Source organism: Carlito syrichta, unplaced genomic scaffold (assembly GCF_000164805.1).
Source record: "Carlito syrichta isolate Samal-C Ts95f unplaced genomic scaffold, Tarsius_syrichta-2.0.1 Scaffold315650, whole genome shotgun sequence".
In the NCBI taxonomy this organism is placed as follows: domain Eukaryota; kingdom Metazoa; phylum Chordata; class Mammalia; order Primates; family Tarsiidae; genus Carlito; species Carlito syrichta.
In genome coordinates this window covers 550864-578852 of record NW_007259746.1, presented here as the reverse complement: position 1 = coordinate 578852, position 27989 = coordinate 550864, and the positions used below count along the sequence as shown (strand labels likewise).

General features: G+C 43.9%; 1 protein-coding gene across 1 annotated transcript in view; it reads left to right on the top strand.

Moving 5' to 3' along the window:
- BPGM (bisphosphoglycerate mutase) overlaps window positions 1-26226 on the top strand; it is a 33676-nt gene extending 7450 nt beyond the window's left edge. Inside the window, exons 2-3 of the mRNA XM_008073119.2 lie at window positions 5508-6168; window positions 25319-26226. Coding sequence (XP_008071310.1) covers window positions 5568-6168; window positions 25319-25497 — 780 coding nt within the window. The 5' untranslated portion in view covers window positions 5508-5567 and the 3' untranslated portion in view covers window positions 25498-26226. The remainder of the gene's footprint in view (window positions 1-5507; window positions 6169-25318) is intronic.
- The last annotated feature ends 1763 nt before the right edge of the window (window positions 26227-27989 follow it).

Genomic DNA, 27989 nt, shown 5'->3' with positions numbered 1-27989 from the left:
CATGAGCTACCACGCCCGACTGATTTTTTGATTTATTGTAGAGATGAGGTCTCGCTGCCCAGGCGGGTCTCGAACCCGCGGACTCAGGCAATCCACTCACCTCAGCCTCCCAAAGGTGCGGGATTACAGGCTGAGCCACCGAGCCCGGCTCCCACTAGTCAGTCTTAAAGGAGTGACAGCAGTGCGAGAGAAGACGGTCTCCACTTAGTAGACGGAACTAGTCTGCAGTCTTTTGAGGGACCATTTTGGTCGAGGGGCAAGGCACAAGTTAGGTGTCAGGGAACTAGAAAGGTTATGGCCAGAAAGGAATAAAAACGGGCAAGAAAGCAGAGGAAGGGTAAGATGCAGATGTGTAAAAGAAGTGAGTGTTAATAGATGTCAATCCAGAGCATACTTTAAAGAGGAGGACGCTCTTGGGAGTGATGATTTAGTCACCTTTGTGGCCCTTTTGGTATGAAGTAAGTTATTGATTAAATTAAGTGCTTAATTAATTGCTGGCAACTTTTGCTGTGGGATAAATAAGGAACTTTACCAACCAACTGCAGGATGGCGGACTTTATAAAAAAAACACAACAGAACAAGAAACAAAGCCTGAGGTTTTACAAACAATGGTTTTTGATTTGGGGTGGGGGTATGTGTCCTTGGCAAGACTGGGCTACCTCACCGACCTGACTCTGTGCTTGAGGTTTTTCTCATGTGCAGTTGTGAACCGAGGCTGCTTCTGCTCACCTCCTTGGTTTGCGTCTTGGGAACTTGGGTTTGGAGGACAAGTTGGTACTGGAGATGCTCCTGTGATGTGAAACCGATGAGCTAAGACCCTCACACCATGACATAGTTCTTGGGGGACGTGAGCCAGAGCACGGGGGCTGGAGTAGTGATTCCTGGAGTGCAGTCCTGGTATGCTACTAATGGCCCCATATTTTTTAACCAGTCAGATGGAATCTCCATTTTTTTCTGATGGTTATTCTTGGCTCCTGCTTTGCCATTAGATACACCGAGGTTCTTGAGTTAAAGCTTCCTGACATCTTGGCCCTGCCAATGGGCTGTTTTTACTTTGGAAGTTGCCGTTAATGCTGTCAAGCTTTGACCTCATTAACACAATCATTTTTGTTGGACTTTTATTCAGTTAGCATACCTGCTAAGTGCCTTGTGTGTGTCAAGTGGCTTGCTAGGGTCCAGAGATACAGCAGTGAGTAAGACCAGCCTTGATGCAGCTTCCAGTCTAACAGGGTGCGTAAGCATAGAACAGGCCATCTGTCTTGGGTGGTCCATCACAGGTGCACCGAATGTGGTTGAGCAGGATGCTGCAAGACCAGCAACAGGGAAGCCGGGCCAGCTTCCCAGTGGGTGCAGAGGAAGGGCAGAGACGGTGGCCTCAAGCTGAGTTTCACAAAGTGTGGTCCTCAAATAGCAGTGTCAGCACCACCTGGGAGCTGGCCAGAAATGCATATTCTCAGGCCTGCCCCAGACCTACTAAATCAAGCTCTGGAGGTGGGGCCCAACAATCTGTTTAATCATTAACCTGTTTAGTGTGATTTTGATGTACATTAAAGTTGAAGAACCACTGGTCTACAGGAAATAACATTTAAGCTGAGCTCTGAAGCGACACTGACCAGTATCGCAGCCACTGGTCACATGTAGTTACGGAGTCCTTGAAATGTGGCTAGTAACATGTATGAAATACACACCAGGTTCCAAAGACTTACTATGAAAAAAAGAATGTGAAATGTTTCATTCGTACTTTTCTGGGGAAGCAAAGAGAAGATCCCAAATACCATCATTCTAATTTAGAATGATGGTATTTGGGATCTTCTCTTTGTTTCCCCAGAAAATTCCAAGAATGGCATTCCTGGTTCCCAGAGACAAGGTTGTAGGAATGCTTTGTCTGTTGACCCAAGAGTCGCCTTGTCAGAGCAGCATACCCATCCCTGTGGTTCTCACACTACCCACTGTCCTACACGCCTCTTCACACATCTGCCTGGCTAGTCCCTGCCTTGAACCCTAAAGCCAGCTGGCTCAGTGTTGTATGTTTGCTGGTGAGCACTTGGTAAACCAGCTCCAGTGGTGGAGGTTTTAAGGTTTGCAAACTTTAAACTTCAAGAGCTCCTTTGCGAATGCCCAGCAGTTGGAGAAGTGGGAGAAGTCAGCTCACAAGATCAGGCAGGAAACAGGAGAGTGTCTTTGTTGACCTGAGATGGATACACCAGTTGGTGCTTAACCCGTACTATCTGAGTGCATATATTCTTGCACGCCAGAGTTGAGGAAAGGTGTGTATTTGCAGCTTTTGTGACTATACTACTATTCTGCTCCAGTATATATATATACTTGGAGTAAAAGGAAAGCAGAGAAGTGGTTTTATTTTTTAAACAAGGTAAGCAAATATGGCAGAATAAGATACAGCAGACCGGGCTCGGTGGCTCAGCCTGTAATCCCGTGCCTTGGTAGGCTGAGATGAGTGGATTGCCTGAGCCCGTGGGTTCAAGACCCGCCTGGGCAACTTGACAAGACCTCATCTCTACAATCAATAAAAAATCAGCCGAGAGTGGTAGCGCGTGCCTGTGATTCTGGCTACTCGAAAGGCTGAGGTGGAAGGATTGCGGAGCCCAGCAGGTCGAGGCTGCGGTGGCCGGAGCGGCCACTGCACTCTGGTCTGGGCGACAGAGTGAGACTCCAACTCAAATAAAAGATACAGAAGAGTTTGGTGGTGGGTGCGTGATTGTTCAGGCTGTTGCTACATTTTTTCTGTTCCTTTGATGTCATTTGTGGGGTGGTGGAGAAGTGCTCTGCTTACAAAATGTGCCTTTCTTCCTTTTAAGGGGACTAGCTTCATTAGCTCTTGGAGACGAGCCAAGGGTTGCGGTGGAGGAGCAGTCGGTGGCTTGCTTCTTTTTCTTTTTCTTTCTTTCTTTTTTTTTTTTTTTGAGTTGGAGTCTCACTCTTGCCCAGACTGGAGTACAGTGGCACGCTCCCAGCCACCGCAGCCTCGACCTGCTGGGCTCCGGCGATCCTTCCGCCTCTGCCTTCCTAGTAGGCGGAGCTACAGCCACACACTATCACGCCCAGCTAATTTTTTATTTATTGTAGAGACGAGGTCTCACCAAGTTGCCCGGCTGGGTCTTGAACCCGCAGGCTCAGGCAATCCTCTGGCCTTGTTCTCACAAAGTGCTGGGATTACAGACTGAGCCACCGAGCCCTCCACCCTCCTCCTCCATCCCTCCTTGTCCCTGGCTTTTGGTGGTTCAATAAAGAACACAACAATACATGATTACAAAGGGTGGATCCAGTTTGTGATGAACTAAAAGCTTCTACTACTTAGTGGACTGGGGCTTTATGGAGAAATAATACACAGTATATTTCTTTTGCAAGTTAAACACACAGCCACCCTTCCACCCACATGAATGCGCTGCTTGGTCTCCAGGTGAGGACTGTGGTCCCGGCTTCATCAACCTCAGGGTCACCATCCAGACCCTGCCTGCCACCTCTTGCCCCTTCTCTGCTCTCCTACCGCCTCGTGCCCCACCTAGGCTGAGGGAGGAGACATCACTCTCCCTCTCCGGGAATCCTCAGCTCAGTGAGGTACCTTCACCTGAGCCCAGGCTCCTTGATTTCTGGTGTGTCCCTGTGCCACATGCACTGAAGCCTCAAACCTGATGCTTGACCAGAAAGGGAAGGAAGAGAAAGCCTCTCAACCACAGCTATGTGGCACACAGGGACATCACAGAGACAGAGCTTATCAACAACAGTGGTCCCATGAGATGATCATGGGCACACATAGAAACCCGATATATAGTACTTGGCACTGGCATTGCAGATCAAGTAGGGGAAGTGACTCATATGGCAGTAGCGCTGGAACACTTGGTTTTCCATGTGAGAAAAATATATATCAGTAAAAATAAGTATACCGTCTAGGTTTGTGTGAGTACATTCTGTGTTCACACAGTGATGCCATCACCCATTGAGGCGTTTCTTCAGAACATGCCCCCTTTGTTCAGCGATGCCTGGCTGCACCTGCAGGTTATCCCTTCAGGTGTCCTCCCTTAGGTCCTCTGCCTTTCCCTAAATATACGGCCCTATTTTAAAGACCCTTTTGCCTTCCAAGTCTCTGGCATCGCTAAAGAAGGTAGAAGCGCGATCTGCATTTCAATTGTCTTGGCCGCTGATTGTTATGTGACTGTGGGTGAATCACAGTTTAAGTGGGACAGAAAAACTCCAGTGAGTGGAAGTTGCCGAGGGTGGTAGAGGACCAACCCCTAGTACTCATACAATCTTTATTCCCCAGTGTGTGCAGGGGCAGAGCACGTGCACAGAGTCGAGCAGCATTTGCCAGTACGGATATATCCACTGCAGGTAGCTAGAGGCAGGCTGAGCAGCCAGGTGTGCAGGTTCCCCAGGGGGTCCTCAGTCTCTGGGTGTATCTGCAGGCTCCCCGGAGTGTATACAGGCTCCTTAGACGGTCTATAGGCTCTCCAGGAGGCGTCCAGGATACCCAGGAGGTCCACAGTCTTTCCAGGGGTTATGCAGGCTCTCCAGGGGGTCTGTAGGGTCCTCAGGGAGTCTCAGGTCACCAGCAGCTTAAATGCAGGGTGTTGCCTGCCCCCTTACTAGATTCTCTCCCGCTAGGTGAGCCTGCTGTGTGCAGGGTATCTGGGGGGTCAAGAGGAGGAGGCAGGACCTCCTCAGTAGTGCTACTGCTCCCACTCCTGCAGACCTGCCCCTGTTAATCTGTTTCAGTAGGCAGCATGTCTCAGCTGCTTGGTGAGTAGCTTGTTTTGTGTCTGGATTTATTCCTGTCAAAAGCTCTATCTTCAGACAGGTGAGAGAGTATTTAGGTGCGTGCCACATTCAGTGTTAATGTCACTTTAAATCACTTTTAATGTTATTTGGATGTTGAACCCACATGTCTTGCATACCTTAGATTTTCTTGTATGTGATGTAGTCGGCAGCTTTGGAGAGCTAGAGACCACCAACCAGTGTAATGTGCCAGATATAGGTGGTTTTCATTGAGTTAACATGTTTAATAACTTCTTTAATAAGAAGATGAGACTGATAAGTATTTCTTTTTCCACCAGAGGAAAAATAAAGTGAGATGGATGCCTTCAATCTAGAGTCAGTGGCTGGAAGCTGGGAGTTCCCAGCCATTAGTCATTCTTTTAGACATCTGTAACTCAGTTTATTAAGTCCTCTCTACTGTAAGTATAAACCACCCTTTTATCCGGTGGAAACACAGCATGCCATGAGGATGAAGTGTTCTGTTATTTTTCCGTCATGCAATTAACATACTATACTATCCAGCCATCAGAAAATTTAAGTCAACTAGGTTCCCTGTAATTAATTATCTGTAGAATATGCCTGCATGTGCTGTAGAGTATGAGTTATTGGATGTCAAAGCTGTTCAAAGGGATTTTAGTTTATTTTAGAAACTGGCTGTTGTAAGGTCATGTTTCCATACCTGGGCAGACAGTTGAATGAAGACCGTCACTTAGATGTCTTGTTTCTTCTCTTTCTAGATGTATTGCTGTCCTTGAACATCAGCCCACTTGAAAACGCCTGGAAGTTCAGTCGCCAGCATGTCCAAGTACAGACTTGTTATGTTAAGACATGGGGAGGGGGCCTGGAATAAGGAGAACCGCTTTTGCAGCTGGGTGGATCAGAAACTTAACAGTGAAGGACTGGAGGAAGCTCGAAACTGTGGGAAGCAGCTCAAGGCGCTAAACTTTGAGTTTGATCTCGTGTTCACATCTGTCCTGAATCGGTCCATCCACACGGCCTGGCTGATCCTGGAGGAACTGGGGCAGGAATGGGTTCCCTTGGAAAGCTCCTGGCGTCTGAACGAACGTCACTATGGAGCCTTGATTGGTCTCAACAGGGAGAAGATGGCATTGAATCATGGTGAAGAGCAAGTGCGGCTCTGGAGGAGAGGCTACAATGTCACCCCGCCCCCTATCGATGAGTCTCACCCTTACTACCACGAGATCTACAGCGACCGGAGGTATAAAGTGTGCGACGTGCCCCTGGACCAGCTGCCGCGGTCTGAAAGCCTCAAGGATGTCCTGGAGAGGTTGCTTCCCTACTGGAATGAGAGGATCGCTCCAGAGGTGCTGCGTGGCAAGACCGTGCTGATCTCTGCTCATGGAAACAGCAGCAGGGCTCTCCTGAAGCATCTGGAAGGTACAGGCTTTATGGGCCACTCATCAGTGGTTGCTGGGTGTTACTGTAGAAGTTAATCTAAGAAGGCCGCGTTGACATAGTGGACTTTCCTTCCCCTCCCCACTGTCACTCCAGACTCAGAGGTCTGCTTGTTCTATACATCAAAACTCCCATGCCCTTTTCATTCACAGTGCCCACCGAAGCAGCAGTTTTCAGACTTTGGCGAGCATCAGTTACCTGGAGAGTTGGTATAGCAGGTTGCAGGTCCCACCCTCAGAGTTTCTGAATTGGTAGATCTGGGTGCAGCTTGAGAATGAGCATTTCTGAGATGTTTCAGGTGATGTGATACTGCTGCCTGTGGCTCCCCACTTTGGGAAGCACTGGGCTGAAGTCTGTGTGGCTTTTGTTGTCAGTGAAAGGAGGCAAGGAAGGGAGGGAATTATAGAAGTGATGTTGAAGGTAAATTTGAGTTCTTCAAGGTAAGCAAAGCATCTGGACTTCAGTTTTGCCTACTTTCTTCCAGCTGTTTAACAATGGCTGTTGTATTTCCAGAGCATTTCTTTGGTTTTGGTTCCTTCTCCAGACCAGGCTTAGTCATTGACTGGAGGAAAGTTAGGGGGAAGGAAAATAAAGGATAGTGGTTTATTTAAATCACTCTAAAATGGAAATCATCGGTAGCCTTAATTTTAACCATGTTGTATTCTAAACATATGCTAAGACCATGAACTAAATGAACTCTTTGAGGACTCAAGTTTGCTAGTTTTGGGCAGCTGTGATTGCACTGTGACACCTGTTGGAGATTGTCCGTTTCCCAGCCCGCATGAATTCCAGATGGTTGTGCCGTGGAGTGACCTGCTCTGCTCGCTCTGGTGTTTCCTGCCTTTCATCAGTGTCGGCAGTTAGTGTCCTGGTGGTGGGAGGCATTTCTCCATTGTTCCTTTTCATTCTGCTTTGCTTTTCTATAAGAGGCTGTGAAAAATAACAAAGTTGACCTTGCATGTGCAATAAATGGAAATAGGTTAATAACAAAAATGACGTGGTGGTCTTTAGCATAAGATTATTTTTTCCTAATTTTTGAAACATGGCCCAAGAGTCAAGTCATTAGTCATATAATTGACATCCATCAATTATGCAGAGATCTAAAATCTACAGACTTTATTAGCTATTAAAAATGTTATTGGCAAGACATGGCACTTGATCTGTGTATGTGTATAAGATCTACTCAAATGTATAAAACTTCTCTTCTTCCTTGCTTAGAATAATCAGTATTTGACTAAAGGATTATGACCTCATCGTTGATGGACTATAGTACTTTTTTGTTTGAAGAAGAGTTGAGGCTCTTGTTAGGACAACCATACACTGAAATTCCAAATTTCAGGGTTTCTGATGGAAGACGAATTCCTCTATTTGACCATGCCAACTCCTTTTTCAAAGAAGGAACTTAGATCTCATTGTGCCAGCCTCCTTTCTCTAAAGAAAATGCCACAATCTCCTTCAGGACCCTCTTTCTCTCCTTCTCAGCCATGAAGTCCTCCATTTCACTCTTCTTTTAAAGAGTTTCCTGCTGCTTAGTACCATTCACTCTTCACAGTTTAGATCTCTTGAAGACTTTTCTACATGCTCAACCACAACTTGTTCTAGACATCTTCTGCTGCTATTGCACTGATGACTTAGCTATTTGTTACCATTCTTTTTATGGAAATCGGAGAAAAATTTAACAAATGATGACAAAGAAGACTGTCACCTTGATGGGAACAGGGAGAATTACGTGTGGAGGGTGAGTTTAGACCTAGAAAAGCTTACGTTTGTACATTTGAGGGCGGTTTTGAAACCATTAGTAATTTACTGAAAAATGACTTAATGAAATAGTGTACCTGCTTTGGAAAACAATCTGGCAGTTCCTCAAGAGGGTTAAGCATAAGAGTTACCATACAATTCTGCAATCCCACTCCTAGATATATACCTGTGTTACTTTCCTAGTGCTGCCACAAGAAAGTACCCAAAACTGGGTGGCTTAAAACAGCAGAAATTTATTTTCTGGGGGATGCTAAAAGTCCTAAATCAAGGTGTCAACAGCTTTATGCTTTCTCTGATGGCTCCAGGAGAGAATTCGTCCTTGCTGCTTCTGTTTGCTGCCAATCTTTGGTGTTCTATGTTTGTAGAAGCATTATCTTCCTCATCTTCACATGGCATTCTCCTTATGTATGTTTGTCTTGTCTGAATTTTCCCTTTTTACAAGGACACCAATAACATTGAATTGGGGCCTACCTCAGTGACCTCACTTTAACTTGATTATGTCCATTAAAGACCCTATTTCCAGATAAGGTCACATTCTGAGGTACTGGAGGTTGAGACTTCAACATATCTTTTTGAGGAGGGCTCACAATTTAACCCATACAGTATCCAGGAGGAATGAAAGCATATGACTACACAAAAACTTGTACAGAAAACTTCATAGCAGCATTATTCATGATCGCCAAAAGGCGGAACCTACCCACGTGTCTGTCAACTAATTAACAGGCAAATTAAATGTGGTCTATCCATAGTGGACTATTATTTGGCAATAAAAGAGAATGAGGTACTGATATATGCCACAACATGGATGAGCCTTGAAAACATTGTTACAAGAAAGAAGGCAGTCATAGTGCATCACGTCATAGGATTTCCTTTTATATGAAATATGCAGCATAGGCAAATCTCTAAAAACAGAAAGAGTAGTTGCTGCCCAGTGACTGGGAAGGGTAAGGAGAGAGAAAGTGATTGCTAATGGGTGCAGGGTTCTTGTTGGGGTGATGAAAATCTTCTAAAATTGATTGTGATAACGGTCGCCCAACTCTGTGAGTATACTAACAGCCATTGAATTGGACACTTGAAATAGGTCAATCGTATGTGAATTAGGGCACATTAAAGCTGCAAAAATAATTTACTTAATGGAATTGAGAGGTTAAAGGATTTGTCATTATTCAGCCTAGAAAGCAATAGTTTATGGCAAGTATATGGGAGTGAAAACCAAGTGGAAACCTACAATGTGGAGCATGGATAAGGAGAAAAATGGAAATGCAGGCGTGATTTCATAGGGCTCACCAAGATGTGAGAAGACATTGGTTCTTAGGCTGCTCCCAGTCCTGCGACTGAAGGCCTTTTAAAAAACTGGATGTGTGAAACAGAATGACCTTTTAGAGATGAATCGTATCATTATAAACAGGCTCTATTGAAAATGATTTTATTTTGGGTGATTATGGATTTAAAACAGTGGGGTTGATGTGAAAAGAGGTAAGTTGTAGGAGGAGACTTGAGTAGGAACCATGTACATATGGAGAAAGTCACAGAGCTGACAGAGGAACTCTGCAGAAGGGAGATGTGTATGAGGGAGCCAGAGAATGGAAATGTAGCCAGGGAGGATGGCAGACCTCTAGGGAAATAGCTGGCAGAAAAGCCAGAACGTGCAGTTAGGCATAAGCCCATAGCCTACAAACAAATGGAGTAGATGTGACAGTTGAGATTTTCCTCAGGAAGATATAAGGGCGGTTTGTAATCTTGACTGTCACCCATGCTGGGGAGAACAACTTTGCTCCTTTTTGGCCTATAGTAGCTCCTGGTGGCATTACTGTTAAGATTCATGAAGTTCTTAGATGCAGCAGTGAGTCCCTACTGTGACTTAACTCCCATGCCTAACATGGAGGAAATTGTGTCATGTATGTGAAATAGGCTAGAGTGGATTTTAGAATCACTTCATAAATTAGTCATCATGTCTTGTTTTAGGAATCCTTTAAATGCCAATCTACATTAATAAAGTTTCTCCTACAGTGTATATTGAAAAATAAAGTCTAAATATTCTGTATCATAGCTGTAAGAATTAAGCATTAGTGACTTTCTCAAGATAAGAAGAAATAGTATGTGCTATTTTTTTCTCTATCATTTCTGTTAATTTAGCCCTTTAGAATTTTAGTATAGATGTATACACTCACCAGAATAGGAATGTTAGTTCAGTGTTAGTCCTATAGTCTTGTATATCTAACGTCCAAGGGCTCAAATTACAGGCTTTCATGTGGCACTTTATAAATTTCCAATCTAAAATAGAACATTTTATTTAATTTACATGCTGACTTTTCAGACTTCAAAATTTAGTGAATCTCCTTTACTTTAAGGGAAAATAAAGATTTTTCTTCTTACGGGAAGAACTACTTGCCAGGTTACATATGTTTATTGTGCTAATGAAACTGTCATAAAATTTACCACCTTAACTGCCAATTTCCATTTACTTTAAAGTTATACGACCATACATCCTAATTTTCTGGTTTATACCTGTTGTCCCAGTGTAATTATTAATACCATCTCCTTTTACATTAAAAAGTGCCCTGGCTTGAATGATAGATTGTGGTTATCATACTATAAAGATATTAATTTTCATGAGTATTAATAATTGATTCTAGAAATGAACATATCCAGGGTTCCATATTTCCCATAAACACAAAAGTTGCTAAATCTTTTTACATTGATTATAAAAGTAAAAACACATGACTGTAGATTCATCTGATTCCTAGTCATGCTTTCTAGAAATGTTTATATAAAAGTCTTCCCTATAAGGGCTGTTTCATGGAACCGGGGCAGTTTTTTCCTAAACTGCTTGATAAAGTGTTTTACCTACTGGGAAGAGGGTAGTAACTGATAGAACCAATGACAGCATACTGTCCTATTATAAAGATGCTGTCTTGTTGTTTGAAAACTGTAACTTTGGGGTGGGAAGAATGATGACCCCAGTTTTAAATAACTAATTGGAATATTGGTCTACTCTGAAGTCTCCAAGTGCCCTAAGATCTTTCTACTGAGAGTAAACAGGTATCCTCATCTGCTCTGGGAGGTACCATCTGTATACCGCAGCAGTGGAAGGTGTGGGTTCTTAGGATGTGAGTTGTTTCTCCAGCGTTTGGTTTTATGACATTGCTCTGTAGGCAGTCAAATCCTCACTGACACTTTCTCCACTTGTGGAAGAGAAGACAGGTGCTGTTGGAGAAGAATGATGCCTGGGCTGTGATTATGGTGATTACTGGGGATCATGAACACTACCCCAAATCCAGTTCGTTGAGTCTCCACCAACGATTATCCCCTGGACTTTGTTGTAGGTTTTTCTGACAAGTTGCCCTTCTCTTGATCTATTCTGTGTTTGGAATACTATGTTGTAAGAAGCTGAACCAAGAGCATCCTTGGCAGGGAAACTGTAAAAAGGTAATTTGGTGTAATGAATGGAGTCTTACATTATTACTGCTGTTAAAACACTGTGGTCTGGGAATGGAAGTCCCTGGCACAGCTATATAGGGTGCCTTTTTTGAGCCCATACTGTGTCCCAGGCACAGTTTTAGACACTTTACCTACATATTTTGTTTCATGTGGCAATTAGAACACAGCTCTGAGCTCACTGAAAAGCTGTGGTTCAGTACTGTTTAACTCTGCTGTCAGTGTGTCCAGGTCCTATTTTTTATTTTGTCTGACCAGTCATTAACTGCTAAGCTGTTCTGCCTAAAGCAACTGCTTTAGTAAAAAGGAGCAATGTCAGGGTATACCCGACATCAAGGATGAATCTCACCTGCGTTATGCCAAGTGACCGACACTGAACTCAGAAGACTGTAGGATTCTGCTTATAGACCATTTGGGAACAGGCAAAGCTACCTGGACACAGAATCAGTGGGGGAGGGATAGCTTCCAAGGGGCCTGAGGGAGCTTGGCAGGTGATAGATCTGTTTTAGATCCTTAAGGAGGTTTTCATAATGTTGTATGCAGTTGTCAAAACTCAGTTGTCAAAATTCACTAAAAAGGGTGAATTTTGCTGTATGTAAGTTAGACCTCAAAAAAGACCTGCTTTATCCTAAAAACCATTTGCCTTCATTGGGACCTACCTTTTGTTCCACAAAAGAATAGACTAGCTTAGTTTGATTGTCACCTGAATTAAGTGAAGGTTGCTACGTACATCTCCCTTTGAAAACCTACCCGGAGAGCATTTGAGGGTATTTGTTACACTTTCTCACTTTCTTGTCTTCAGGAGTGATCTGGTGCTGACATTGTTTAGCAGCAATGGTCAGTTTAGGGTGTTACCTTTTAAAGTCCTTCTTCTTGAGAAGTTAGGTGTAAGCTACTGGACCAAGAAGCTTTGTTTGAGAGTCTTGCTAATGTAGGTTGTGAGCTCCTCTAGAGAAACAAAGGCTTTTGCATTCCAGAACTGTCTCTGCTTATTTACAAACTCTCTAGCCTCAATTGGGGCTTTCATCCGTTTTTTAAATTTTTCTTCTCGTAACCACCTTTCATCTAGGAGTATATCAAGGACCTTCTGGAGTCAACACAGGTGAATGGTACAGTGAGAGACAAGTGTGACTGCAGCTGAGTTAGGTGACTCTCTAGTCATAAGAATGGCAAACATGGGAGTTGCATATCAGTGTCTAGGACAGGCTTCTCGGCTGATGAGGGCAGCCCCTATCCTGTCAGATGACTTATTTGTATAATGTCTCTGCTCACAAATTGTACATGCTTTTGAGATGGTTTTACTTTTAGTCTGATAGTAGATTCTACTTTCAGAAGAAGACAAAACGAGACATATAGAGTATTACACAGTAAGAAAATTCCTATTTCAGGGACTGCTTTACTGATGTTTAGAAGCATAAGTAATTACCTACACTGTGCTAATAAGTCCAGGTTAAGCAGGACCCGCCTCCCACTGGCTCAGACACACTCTTTGCAGAGTGCCACCACGGAAGCTCCTAACATGGTCCTCATGTCTCAAGGCACTCTGCTCTGTAGGTTCCAGACAGGCGTGTGTTTCTTTCTCTGTGGTTGGCACAGTCACCTCCTGTTTGTTTCCTCTTGGCCCGCATTGAAGGAAAACCCACGTACCGAATTGATGTGTCCTGCCAAAGGAAATGGATTGTTTAGTCTGGGTTCAAGCATAGGGCGGGGCTGTTCAAGCTTGGACTAAGAGAGGCATGGAAGACACCCGTGCAGACAGACTTGGTCCCCAAAGCATTGTGTGCAGCTGCATACATAACAGGCAAAGAAGCAGCGAAGTGAAACTAGAGACTCCGGGAGGAAAGGTCAACCGGAGCCAGCTATGGGGACAGGCACTGCCCCATCGGTCACCTTTGGCATTTTAGTGTGATATTTTCAGAAGCAGCCCATCCAGGCCTCTCTTCCCTGAGGCAAGTGGCTGCATAGTGGTATAGTTAAGCTTCATTTTATTATGCGTGTAACTGATTTATAGAAGCCTTATTTTTAAACATTATAGGCTATTTTAACTATAAAATTAAGTGTAGAATGGACTCTTCTCTCTCCACCTTATTCTAAAGTAGAGACTGTTATTCTGTCATTATGTTATGATATTCCAGTCACCCTAGTCTGTCTTTAAGTTGTATATATTGTATATATACAGCATTCAGACCTCAAGTAGTTAAATAAAAAATAGGCACTTTATCTATGAAATCCAGACTCTCGTTCTCCAGCTCTTCCTGAAGATTGCCTCTGTGGGGTTTGACTCGTGATTTGCTTGACAGGGAAGGGAAGTGGGAATGAATTGGGGCACTCATGGGAAGCGAGTTGTTGGTGCCGTTCCCCTTTCTTTTCCTTATCCCAAGGAATATGTGCTCAAAATTGGGGCTTCCTCTTGTCCTGTAGCAAATCTTTCTGTCTCTCTGAATATTTCTTTTCCTGTTTCCTGAAGTTCGAAGGTTTTGAACACTTTGGAGAAAACCAAAAATATATAGAAGACTTTTAGTTTGAATTATTTACTTTATTAGCACTCTATGTAAACAACTTTTTGCTCAAGGCTAAAATTTCTTTAAGCCTCTCTTTTTGTTCTCAGTAAGGCTATAAGGGAACCACGTAGTCTTTAATCAAGGCTTCAGCAGTAAGAGGCCAGATTTAACATGAAGGTCAGAGAGTTAGCCTTCATCCAGTTCACTATATACCTAGGGGCCACCAAACCAGGTCCTGTCCTTGGAGCAAGGGCTGAGGCACCTCATACGAACCAGACATACATGGCTCTTCCCTCTACAGCTTACACCTTTCTCTTGGTTTCTTTTCGAAATTCAGCCAATACTGTGCCTCTGAAAACATCCTTGGAATGTTTTCACATATAGGTGTTTTTCGAGTAGATAATTTGAATACTTTCAGTTTTCTTTTGATGTGCTGAACTCCATCTTTTTTTCTCATGCCTTCTCTTTGCCGATGTTGAACTCAGAGAAACTTGAGGCATTACACTAGTGGATACTGACCCTTGGGTTTGAATCCAGGCTCTGACATTTACTATCTGTGTGATCTTGAGTTATTTATTTAACCTCTCTGTGCCAGAACTTGTTATGCAGAGAAATAATGACTCATATCCTCATAGGATTGCAGTGATGAGTAAATGAGTTAATATGTATAAAATGCTTAGAAAAGTACTGGACATGAAATACATACTCAGGACTTGTTAAAAGTAATTTTATTCTTCTGAGAAATGTCTGTTCATGTCCTTTGCCCACTTTTGATGTGGTCATTCTTTTTTTGTGTGTGTTGAGTTCTTGTAGATTCTGGATATTAGTCCTTTGTCTGAGGTGTAATTTGCAAATATTTTCTCCATTCAGTAGATTTTCTGTTCACTAAACTAAGTGGCCACAAACATGAAAAAATGCTCAATAACACTAGTCATCAGAGAAATACAAATTAAAACCACAGTGAGATATCACCTCACACCAATCAGAATGGCCGTTATTAGAAAGTCAACAGTGGATGTTGGCACGGTTGTGGAGAAAAGGGAACAGTCATCCTATGTTGGTAGGATTGTAAATTACTTCAACCTCTATGGAAAACAGTATGGAGATTTCTCAAAGAACCAAAAATTGAATTACCATTTGAGCTTGCAATCCCACTACTAGGGGTCTACCCAAAGGAAAATAAATCAATATATAAAAAAGATACCTGTACTTGTACATTCGTTGCAGCACTGTCCACAATAGAAAAATCATGGAACCAACCTAAGTACCTACCAACAGTTGACTGAATAAAGAAAAGGTGACATATGTATATACCCCATGGAATACTATGTAACTATAAAGAGTGAAATCATGTCCTTTGCAGCAACATGGGAACTGACTCAGAAACAGAAAACCAAACACTGAATGTTCTCACTCATTTGTGGGAGTTAAATGGTCACAAAGATGGAAATAATAAACACCATAAGTAGGGAGGTGGGGAAGGGGGTGGGGTTCAGACACTACTTGCAGGGCACAATGTTCACTATCTGGGGAATGGGCCACCTGAGACCCAATCCCTACCACTACACCATCTGTCCATGTACGGAACATGTGTGCATACCCCCTTATCTAAAATATTTTGTAAAAGTAATTGTAATAATAAAAATACTACCACCATTGTACTGTTGAATCTACAGCCCTTCTGATCAGAGTTGAGCTGCTTGTGATCCAGGTTTTTTTGAAAAAGAATTCAAGGCGTCTTGCATGTTGTGCCTTTCTCTTAGCTGTTGTTATGGGACAATAGGAGGACGAGGCCTGCCTGTAAGGCTCACTGTGACAGCCTTTTCCAGTATGCAGGTTCCCACGAGTAAAGCAAGGAGAATAAGTATAATGGGTCTGGCCAGGCTGGTAATAAGAATTGTTAACCATGGGTTCCCATTAAACAGAGACTGAAACCAGGATTTATTATTTTTTAACTCCCTTTCTCATTTTTGTATACTATCTCAGACTTTTTGGAGAATACTTTTAATGACTCCTGATTTGTTGGCATAGAAGCAACAATTTTCTCCAAGAGCTGCACGGAGTCCCCCTTTGGACAGGAACAGTAAGTTTAGGCCTCTACGATTTTGGAGGACCACTTCTGCCAGAGAGTCTGGTTGGTCGTGGAGTTGATCTGTAGCAGATTGAATGTTTTTTTAGGTCATTATTGATGTATTGTATAAAATTAGATTGACCTAGTTTTCTACGAACCAGAGCAGCAGTTCCAACTGCAGCTGTTCCAGCTATGCTTATTCCAACTATGGTGGATATTAGCAAAGGAACAGAGCATTTTTTTAATGAGCAATTGGAAAACCAGGTGGATTAAGTAAGAGGGCTCCATCAGGGCCACTATAAGCATATACTTGAGACAGCACATAAACAGAAATATATAAAGTAGGCTGGTTGACTGACCCTTTGTTAACAGCACATTCTGTAAGACCTGTGGAACTAATAAACCAGGTGTTGACAGGGGCTATATAGGCGATGGACTCTGCCATGGTATTGGTAAGAGGTTACAAATATTAGAGAATGAAGATGCGGTTAAATTGAAATCTGGAGTCATAAGACAGGAAGCTTTGCCAGTTATATCTTCCAGTGTAACATGCATTCTTTCTAGAGAGCATTTAGTTTTGTCAGCATTTCCGATAATTGGGGTCTCAGCCTCAATTCCTATATAATGAGGGGTTCTTGGGTTTAAGCAAAGCCAGCAGTCTCAGGCTAGCTGGGGCATAGTGGTGTTAAGCTAACAGTGCATATTAGTTAACATAGGAAAAAGACCAGGGGGTTGGTGGCCCAACTGTAGCAGTAGTTGAGATGAACTTGAGGGTTGTTGCGGTGAGCCTGGGGTAGTGGCTTGGTTGGCAGAAGGCAGAGGCTGGGGCAAAATTCGCGGCTGCGATGGTGGCAGAATTTCATGGTAATTGTACAAAGAATTTTTAATTTCTGCCAACGGCCCTATGGGTTTGACCAGACAGCTATTAAAGTGTCTTTGCCATCGAATGGTGATTAAAGCACTGTGATCTTCACCTGCTACATAGAGTTGTATCCCCCAAGAGTTACCTGTAGTCCAAGAATTCTGGAGGGGATCAGTGATTTTTATGTATATAGGCGATTGGGCAGAGTTTGGACTAGCACCTCTTCAAATAGTGATTAGGGATGTATTATTAGGTCCCCCCTTACAGGTGGCAATAGTTGTATAATCCTAGTCCCAGCAAAAGAGCCCATCAGCATTATTATATTTTGACCTTTTTGGTTTGTCAGGACATAGGTAAAAATGTACTTTCTGCAAAGTATAATAAATGGTACCATTATTATGAACAACATGAGGGACGTTATGGCTTACATATTTTCTTCTTATATTTGTTAAGTCAGCTAGATTTATTTCATACTGAACTAAATTGGGAGATCTGGTCCAGTCCTGGGTAGCTAGCACATAACAGAAGTTAGGGGAAAAGTATAACTGGTGGCTAAGGATTTTTCGGTAAGAATAAAACAGATTAAACTTATTATAAGGAAAGTAGGGCAGTAATACATCCTATGCACAGGAGATAGGATAATATTAACAAGAATTTTCTGCCACATGTCCAGTCAGCGGGAGCTACAGCATCTAGACCTATGCCAAAAGCTAAGGCAAGTGGTATGCCAAAGGTGAAGGTTAAAGGATGGTAACAGGACATTCAGGAAATTATTAACCAATAAAACAGTCTATTTTGGGAGTCGGGGTCTCACGTTTCAGCTGTGTGTAGGTTGGCCAGTCCGTGGTGTAGTTGAAGCAGAACAGAGGGCTCAGCGGAGCTCCAGGGCGGCAGGTCCTGTGGGCACTGTGCATGGTGGGCGTCGGAAGTCATTTTAAGAGGATTTTCAGGATCCCTTGCTGCTGTCCAGTTGGCTAAGCTGGTCAGTGGATCAACGTCATTCTCTTTGGCCTTTTTGACTCTTGAATGATGAATTCAGTCTGGTATTCCATCAACCTTGAGTGCTCTTGGAGTGGTAATGATGACAATGAAAGGTCCCTTCCAGGCGGGGGTTAGTCCTTTTTTCTGGAACTTTTTGACAAAAACCAAGTCCCCAGGCTGGAATAGATGACAAGGCATGTAAGACGGAGTCAGCAAGACAGCACGGACGTCAGAGTGGACAGCAGCCTGGACCTATTGAAGGGACTGAAGATACTTTTACAGGGATTGATTAGTAATTTCTTCAAGGATGGGATCCTGTAAGTGGGGTAACAGAGGAGGGGATCTTCCAAACATGATTTCATATGGCGTAAACCCAGCCTTATATGGGGTGCACCAGGCTCAGAGAAGGGCCAGGGGCAAGAGGTTTACCCATTTCTCACTGGTCTCTAGAATTAATTTGGTTAAAGTTGCTTTTAAAGTTCGGTTCATGCGTTCTAACTGTCCAGAACTCTATACTCTGTAAGTGCAGTGGAACTTCCAGTTAATATTAAGCTCTTTACTAACCGGCTGAACTATGGACGAGGTAAAGGCAGGACCATTATCAGAGCCAATAGAAAGGGGGAGCCCAAACCTGGGGATAATTTTATTTAATAAAAACCTTATAACAGTAAGTGCAGTTTCATTTTTTTTGGCAAAAACTTCTACCCATCCAGAAAAAGTATCCACAAATACTAGCAAATAGTTGTATCCACATGGGGGAGTTTTACCTCAGTAAAGTCTATTTCCCATTTTTCTCCCGGGCTTAATCCTCAGGCCCTAATGCAGTCAGAAGGCCTTGGATCTTGTTTCACATTAACTTGGACACAGGCAGGGCACATTTCAGCTGCTGTGGAGGCCAGGCCTTTTAAGTCATTGATATGATAATGACAATTTAGCAATTCAGTTATTTTACTACGTCTCAGGTGGGTGATAGAATGTAGTTGCTTTACCAAGATATGCACTAGGGCTGTAGGTATGACGACCTTAGAGTCTTTAACCTACCCTCCCTTGGGGTTCTTGTGAGCTCCTGCTAGGTTCGCTTGTTCTTCTTCTTGGGTATAGGTAGGCTGTTATGGGAGACAAGGAACTGAAAAGGTTTTAGTTAGCAGGACAGTTAGGGGCTTAACTGGAAGCTTTGCTGCCTCTTGAGCTGCTTGGTCTGCCAGGCAATTTCCAATTGCTTCTGGAGTGTCTGATTTTTGATGTCCCCTGCAATGAATGATGGCTACCTCTTTGGGAAGCCATATAGCCTCTAGGAGGGCTAGGATTTCTTCTTTGTTTTTTATAGTCTTAACCTCTGCAGTGAGGAGTCCTCTCTCCTTGTAAATCATTTCATGGACATGGAGGGTAGCAAAGGCATACCGGCTGTTGGTGAAGATGTTTACCCGTTTCCCTGTTCCCCAGCGAAGAGCCTGGGTTAAGGCAATTAGTTCAGCCTTTTGCGCAGATGTGCCATTTGGCAAGGATTGTGACCAGATTACATTGTGAACCGTGGTTGCTGCTGCCCCAGCCCTACAGACTGTTTATTACTAGACTGCTGCCATCTGTGAACAGATCCACATCAGCCTGGCTCAAGGGAGTGTCCCAAAGATCAGGGCGACTGGCTTGAGAGATGTCCAGTACATCTTCTCAGTTATGAACTGGTGTTTCCGGGTCGTCATCAAGCAGTAAGGTTGCTGGGTTGAAGCTCTGAGTAAGAGATAAAGTTCGTCTGGGCTGGTCAAGTAGGAGCCTCTGATATTGAGTGATTCGAGTGTTTGACATCCAGTGGCCAGAGACTCCTCGGAACAGAGTCTCGACAGCCTGGGGAGCTGTTAAGACCAAGTTTTGACCAAAAGTTAGTTTGTCTGCTTCTTTGACTAGCATAGTCGTGGCAGCAATAGCCCATAGGCAAGAGGGCCAGCTAGAAGCCACTGGATCCAGTCTTTTTGACAAGTAGACCACTGGTCTTCTTCAGGGTCCTAGAGTCTGAGTAAGAACCCCCTTGGCAATTCCCCGATGTTCATAAATGAACAGGTGGAAGGACTTGGTAACATCTGGGAGAGCCAAGGCTGGGGCTTGTGTGAGAGCTGATTTTAACTGCTGGAAAACTTTTTCCTCAATAGCAGTCCAGGACATGGACTGATTTCTGCAGTGGCACTGTATAGAGGCTTGGCAATTTCAGCAAAACCTGGAATCCATAACTGAGAGTATCCCACCACCCCCAGAAATTCTTGTACTTGTTGCCTTGAAGTTGGGGTGGAGATCCGAAGGATGACCTTCTTCTGGGCTGTGGACAGGGCTCGCATACCCTCTTTTAGCTGCTATCCTAAATAGGAGACTTTAGCCGAGCAGAATTGTGCCTTTTTAGCCGATACCTGGTATTCCAGGTCCTGGAGAAGCTGTAATAAAGCCTTGGTGCCCTTTAGACAAGTACCCAGGTCTGCTGCTCTGAGCAAAAGGTCATCTACATACTGCAGTAAAGTACATTCAGGATGAGCAATATGAAAACCTGAAAAGTCCTATTGCAACCTTCCTCAAATAGTGTCAGGAAGTTTTTGAAACCTTGTGGCAGCCTGATCCAAGTCAGCTGGCTGGTGTCCCCTGAATCCAGATCTGTCCATTCAAAGGCAAAGATGGGTTTACTGACAGGGAACAAGGGAATAGAAAAGAAGGCATTCTCAGCTGGGCTCAGTGGTTCAGCCTGTAATCCTGTGCTTTGGGAGACTGAGGTGAGTGGATTGCCTGAGCCCATGGGTTCGAGACTCGCCTGGGCAACTTGGTGAGACCTCATCTCTACAATAAATCAAAAAATTAGCTGGGCATGGTAGTGCACGCCTATAGTTCCAGCTACTTGGAAGGCTGAGGCAGAAGGATCGCCAGAGCCCAGCAGGTCGAGGCTGTGGTGACCGGGAGCGGCCACTGCACTCCAGTCTGGGTGACAGAGTGAGACTCCAACTCAAAAAAAAAAAAAAAGTTGAGGGGAAGCAGACTGAGCAAGGTGTATGGGTTGAGAATGGTAGGATGAATTGTTTCAACCTGCTTATTAACTTCTCTTAAGCCCTGAACGAGCCTGTAGTCAGATATCCCTGGCTTTTTGATTGGCAAGAATGGAGTGTTCCAAGCAGATTTACAAGGTGTTAAAATGTTGGCAGCCAAGCGTCTTTTACTGTGAGGAGCAATTCCTCTCCAGGCCTGTAAACTCATAGGGTATTGTCAAATATGAACAGGGGTGGCAGAGGCTAACAGACTCACCACGGCTGGAGGGTGATGCTTTGCCAATCCTGGCAGATTGGTCTCCGCCCAGACTGAAGGGAACTCTTGCTGTAACTATAGAAGCAAGCTTGGTGAGACATTCTCAGTGGGAGAATTAGAAATTAGAAGGTATTCTTCAGAAAGTGGGACAGTTAAAAGCATCTGGCAAGCAGTAGGAACAAACATTTCAGTTTTTTCAGGCAAAAATACAATAGTTGCTCTTAAATTTCAAAGTAAATCCTGGCCCATGAGGGAGTATGGGCAGTCAGGGACTATGAGGAACAAGTGAGTGACTCGTTTTTGACCTAAGTCAGCAGTCTGATTGGAAGTGAAACTTACAGTTCGTAATCATGCCTATTGCCACTTGAACAAAAATTTGTTTGTTGGACATGGGTCCTAATAGAGATTTTAGGACTGAAAACTCTGCCCCAGTGTCCACTAAGAGTTGGACCAGGTGGCCCCAATAGCTGCAGTTACCATGGACTCTTGGGACTCTAAAGAAAAAGAGGCCTGGCCCCTTCAGTCAGTCATTTTCAGCTTCCCCAGCAGCAGGCAAAACCAGAACTGGCTTAGGGTTGTTTGTTTTTGGCTTTCAGGGACAGTCTTTTACCCAATATCCAAATTCCTTGCAGTATACACATTGATGTTTAGCCAATGGGGGACGTCCAGTCCCCTTTTGTCTCTTCCTAAACCCTCCCCTCTTTTGGCATGGCAGCCTTGAGTCAGGTTGGGAGGCTTGGAGGGCAGCTACCAATATTTTTGCCTGATGTCTGGCTGCTTTATCTGCCCCTTGTATTGCCAGTTTCTGTTTTTCAGGATTTCGGTTGTTAAAGACTTTTCAGGCTACTTCGAGTAGCTGAGAAATATTTATTCCTGCAAAACCCTCAAGATTTTGTAATTTTTTCTGGATGTCCAGAGCTGCTTGTGTTACAAATGTCAAATTGATAACTTAAGCATGCTTGGGGGCCAAGGGATCGGATGGGGAATAGGTACGAAAGGTCTCCTGAGGGACCCTGGAGAATCTTGGTAGTTTTAGAAAGATTGATAGGTTTTTGGGCCACTCCCCTCAACCCAGCTATTTAATGCCTGGGATTCTGCCAAAGTGTTAGGGTCCCAATCTGGGTGAGAAGAGGAAACAAATTCATCTAACATGTCTTGATTTTATTCCTGTGTACCTGCAGCTGAAGCCAGAAAAGACTTTCTGGCCTCAGTTGTAATGCACTCTCACTCTTCAGAGGAAAATAGGGTTAAGAAGAGCTGTTGACAGTCATCCCAGGTGGGATGATGAGTGTGCATGACTGATTCCATCAGAGAAATTAAAGCCTGTGGCTTATCAGAAAATACGGGATTTTGGTGTTTACAATGATATAAATCAGAAGTAGAAAAGGGAAAGTGCACCAAGATGGGTTGATCGGTCCAATCCACCTCTTGTGGAGGAGGGACTTACCAGAAGGGAAGGAGAGGGACCAGGTCCGTCCGAGATCAGAGACAGGTAGCCAAATGGCGGGAGAAGGCAAAGGGGAGGTGGAAGAGGTGATGGTAGGTGAGGAAGCCTGAGGCTTATATGGCAGAAATTTAGAGTTAGAAATAACCGGGTCCTCAAGAGGTTCCTCAGTAGAAGGGGGTAAAACAGAATACAGCCCAACCGAGGTAGGGGTTACGGAAAATGAACAAGGGAAATACCAGACGGCACAGGGTTACAGTTCAGAGGTTTAGAACCAAGGACACAACTGGAAATTCCAAGGGAACATATCTTCAACCTTGGGGGTGGATTTTGGACCAAATTTAACCATTGGTCGATATAGGGAAACTGGTCAGGAGGACCAGGAGTCCTTGTAATGACCTTCCAAACAGATTGAGTTACATCTACGTCCAGTGACCCTGTAGAGGGCCATTCAACATTAAATGCAGGCAAGTCAATTTTACAGAGGGTCCAGAGTCTGCCTTTTGAAAGGCGGACACAGTAGTCCTCAGCATATCCAACAGAAAAGCTTTTTGTCATGCAGTTCAGGGGACTAGGGGCTTGAGAAATCTGTGAAACCCTGTTATTAAATGAAAAGAACGAGTTAGAGAAATTCAAACAAGGAAAGGAAAACATAACTTGTGTCAAGTTAACAAAAGAATTTAACATATACAGCAGTCAATTTTATATATTCTTGATAACAAAAGACATTCTAACAGATTGGGAGAAACAATATGTAGGAAACCTGCAAGAGTAGGTTTATATTAGAGGATAGTGTAGACATGGGGTAGAACTGGCAAGCAATTTTTAACTTTGGACAGCACTAGGTTTATATTAGAGGATAGTGTAGACATAGGGTAGAACTAGCAAGCAATTTTTAACTTTGGACAGCACTAGTTGTTCTGGGTCAAAATGTGCTGCTTGTGGAGGGAGCTCCTATTGGCCATGACACCGCCACTTGTTTCCCTGCCTCTTATGTGTCTCAGTTTTTCCTCTGAGTGCTGAAAGTGCTCAAAGGGGCCCCGGGTGCTGGGTGACCAGTCCTATGTGCACCCCCCGAATGGGGCAACTGTCAAGAACACTGAGATACCCTTTCAGCTTCCAGGTGATCTGCCTCTAGGACCTTTTCCAACCCTCCGATCACTGTTTCCAGGTTCTGGCATGGATTTAGGACCGTTGAGCATCTGATCAAGCCTGGGGCCTTCTGTAGCCCACAGAGTCCTTTATGACTAGAGTGGAGAGGCCCCTATGAGGCCCTTACATGTCGCAGGAGTTGATCCTCAATACCTTCGCAAGTCCCTCGGTCACCTAAGGGAGTCTGTTTGCACAGACCGAAGGGAAGAGTACCTCTTATCTTCTACTCAGACCAAAGTCTGGTTCATAAGAATGGAGTTCCCTATTTCCCTGGGGGCTTTTGCTGCCTGCAGAAATATTATACAGACAAAAGGAAGATAGTAACGCTTCTACTGGGTTTATATTAGAGCACCCCGGGGCCCCTTTGAGCACTTTCAGCACTCAGAGGAAAACGTAAAATGACATAAGGGAACAGTTGCTAATCAATAAGAAAACAGAGATTGCAATTCTAATACCAAAGTAGACTTCAGACCAAAAAGGCATTGAGACAGGAACCATTATCCAAGAGAAACAGAAACACACCAACATAAGAATAACAAAGCAACTGGCTTTTTAGTAAATTCACATGGACACAAGAGCACTGATAAGTCAGTTCGGCATTCCTCAGAGTGGCCCCATAGAACCTAGGTGAGAAAGCTTCCCTTTCCCCTCCTGACAATCACTTGTTAGCAGTTACAAATAGCTGTTATCAATTTGCATAGAAACAAAACCTTCAGTGACAAATGACATTTAATTACAAACTAAACCCTTTCCAAATTCTGAAGGAAGGGAAAAAGACAGCTTAGCAAAAATCAGATACTGAAGCAGAACTCCGAAACCCAGTTGCAAGGTCCTGAAATTAACTATGGATATGGAATTATGGTTCATTTCTTCTGACGTCTTGGATCCTCAGAAGAGCCCAAGGGAGCCTCATCAGGCTATGTTTCCCTTGTACAAATACAGGTGCTTACTGGATAAGCAATACAGAGTATAGATTCTTACCTCCTAGGAGAATATGGAGGGACTCAGGTTCTTTTTGAGGTAAGAGGAGCCAGCGGTCATTCCTGCCCGCTCTGAGCCTGATGAGAGGTTATGGGACCCTAGAACATCTCAGGGGCACCTCCCCTATAACTTACCCATGAAGCTGGGAGGGCCAGAATGAGGCTGCCTCTTGGGCTTGGCGAATTTTGGCAGAGGATTCTTGCTGGGGCCTCCAAATGTTGTAACTGAGTCGCAAGAAAATAGATTGCCCACACAGCAAAAAGTCAGATTCTGAGTCCGTTAATAGCCGGTGGTCAAGAGGGGGCATGCACCACCAAAATCTCTCAACCCTGAGTGAAATTTTCAGGGTATTTTTTATAGGCAAACTGAGGAATTACAGAGATAGAGCATCTGGTTTGGGGTTAGGCAAGGGTAGCCAGGGGTACAACTCAGATAAGGGAGAGCACTGGGTGGGTACAGGGCTGTGGGGGTTGATTACATGCAAACTTTAAAAATACTGCATCAGCCACACAGGGGCTTACGCAAACAAAATGGAGTTTTAACAGTTTTGAAACTAAAATCATTAATATTAAACCTCAAGCATTTTGAAGACTGCAAACACATCAAACACTTCAGCTTCATCAGAACTTCCTGAGTGTCCTAACACCTTGTCTCTCCTCCTCCCTCAACAGGCATCTCCGATGAAGACATTATCAACATTACTCTTCCCACGGGAGTCCCCATTCTTCTGGAGCTGGATGAAAACCTGCAAGCAGTTGGGCCTCATCAGTTCCTGGGTGACCAAGAGGCCATCCAAGCAGCCATTAGGAAAGTAGAGGATCAAGGAAAAGTGAAAAAAACTAAAAAATAGCCTTTGCCAAGTGTTGGCTGGGGATGTATGCATAGGCATGGCGTGAAGTGTGCTCTGGGTGCTGAACTGTCTCCCTTCCCTTGATTTTCTGGATTTTTCCAGAGCTTGGCCCTGTATAGAGTAGCATCTGCATAGGTAACTTGTTTTGGCCGAGATACACATGAAGGCATATGTCCTAAGCCTTCTGGCTTTCCCAGTGACCCTGTCTGATTAGTCACCACACTAGTAACTAGTACTCAAGGTCATGAGTTTCTGAGCGGCAGAGTAACCAGTAGAGATGAAGATTAAGGTGTATGTCATTCAGTAAGCCATTACTGAGACACCACTGGCAGACACAATTCTAAGTAGTTCACTTTTATATTTAATAAGATTTTCTGGGATGATGGTAAGGGATTTTAGATAATACTATATGTATTTATTACTAGTCTTTTCCTCTCGGAAAAGGGATGCATTGATAGTTAAGACCAGAGACCCATTAAATGGGAAAGTCACAGATATGTTCCTCCAAGAAAGTCAACCACCACCACGACAGCAGGCCCTTGAACTTGTCTTCTCGTCCAGCAACATCCTTGGATATTTGGTAGAATTCCTCTTTGGCTACTAGAACAAGCAGTATATAGACAACTTTGGCTGTTTATGTTCTCTTTTTGTTTTGTTTTTGAACTTTAATTTTGGATACTCACAGCTAGTTTAAAAATAAAAGTCTGTGACTGAAAATGGCATCCCGAAAGTGTCTCCATGTGTTTGCTAAACTTTAGGCAGGCCTCCTCTGAACTAATCTTTGACTCCTCTCTTCTTGTGACACTCAAAGAATTGCACTTATTTCAACAACAGACTCAGGATTTTCTACAAATTGAAGCTTGGGTGGGAAGGTAGAATGTGGTGCATATAGTTTTGTTCACATGAGCTAGGGGAATAGTGTATTGGGGCTTGTCACATAAACTAGTTGTTCCCCTCCTGTAGTGCATAGCAGAGAGCAATTAGGGTGGCCATGGACATGATCTGTCTGAATGACGCTCTATTCCACAGCATGTTTTTGGATGATGGGGGTATGTGAGTCAGCATTTCCTTACGCTAATGACTGTTTCAGAGCAGGTTACCATATATTTCAATGATAAAGTCATGCAAAACATTTGTAGCTGTTAGATTGTCATCAATACCATTTTTAATGATTTTCCATTGGTGGCTTAGTTTATTTGCATCCATTTTTACAGTAAAATTGTCATTTGAAGGAAACTAGGTCTAAAGCCTTTGCTACTGCCTGGTCTTCACTTGACCCTCAGTCCAGGACTCCAGGAGACTGGCCAGAGGCTGGGAAGCTGCGCGATCTCGGCCACATCTGTGATGCAGAAGGATGCAGAATGTGGAGGCTTTACGTAAAGTCTGTTACCTGCTACTGGTTTCTCTACAGCAGCCTCTTCATTCTGGTGTTGTTGACTAACCTAATAATACTCTGGAACTCAAATCAGGCAAGAATGCAACTACCAGATCTTCCTAGAGATCCATACCTGTGGCTTTGCTGCGACTCAAGACTGTTTTGAGCAGCTTCCTCTCTGCATCTGGCCTCTGAGTTTCCTGGCCCAAGTGGCAACTATGTCTTCCTGCAGCTCAGAATCGGCACTGGACTCTTCTGGTCCTGCATGTAGGTGTCTACCTCCAAGGACCCGTCTGGCAGCATGATGCTTCTGCACACAAAGCAACACTCATATCAAAATTCACTTTGGAGTTTTGCAGACTTCCCAAGATAGGGATGATCTTTGCTAAAAAGTACTTTCTGATACAATTTTGTCCTACTGTTTTTGAGATCTTAGCTGAGGTAAGTGAGCAGAAGAGACATTTATAAAAAACATGTAGAATTACTTTTCACTCCAGCACTGCTTCAGGCCACATAGTAAACCTCTTTTCTTTGCATTGTTGACAGGCTATCCAGGAGTTCTGAGGCAGTAACCTTGAAGGCTGCCTTGCCTGCATACTAGTCTTGGCATCCTTCTGTCTGAGACTGGGACAGAAATTAGGGACTTTTCTCCTCTTAATGGAAAGGATAACAGCCTGTCTAGAAATGTGGCCCCTGGAGAGGGTAGTCCGCACCACTGCAGTTTGGGCTTGCCCTGGGGCAAGTAGACATGCCTCCTCTTGCCCAGGCTGAGAGGATTGTCCCAGTGTGAGTCCAGTGTGACAAGATAGAGGCAGGAGTACCAACTGCTGCTCCCACCATTTTAACTGTCAGGTATCTCAGGCTGTCACATATCCCAGTACACCCAGAACTGATTTTTCCAAAAGAGCAGTTCTCCGTCAGAAAACGGAGGGTTTTGCATTGTTAGGGCTAATCTGGGCACTGAATGAGCAGAGTATCCTTGGCTAGAATACATCCTGTCTACTGCGTTTTTCCTTGATAAGGTGTGCCAGGAAGATTGATGTGATGATCTGTTCCCAGGCTCAGCCAGATTCTTTTGTGCAGCATTTGTGAGTGACTTCTTATCTTGGATCGTGAC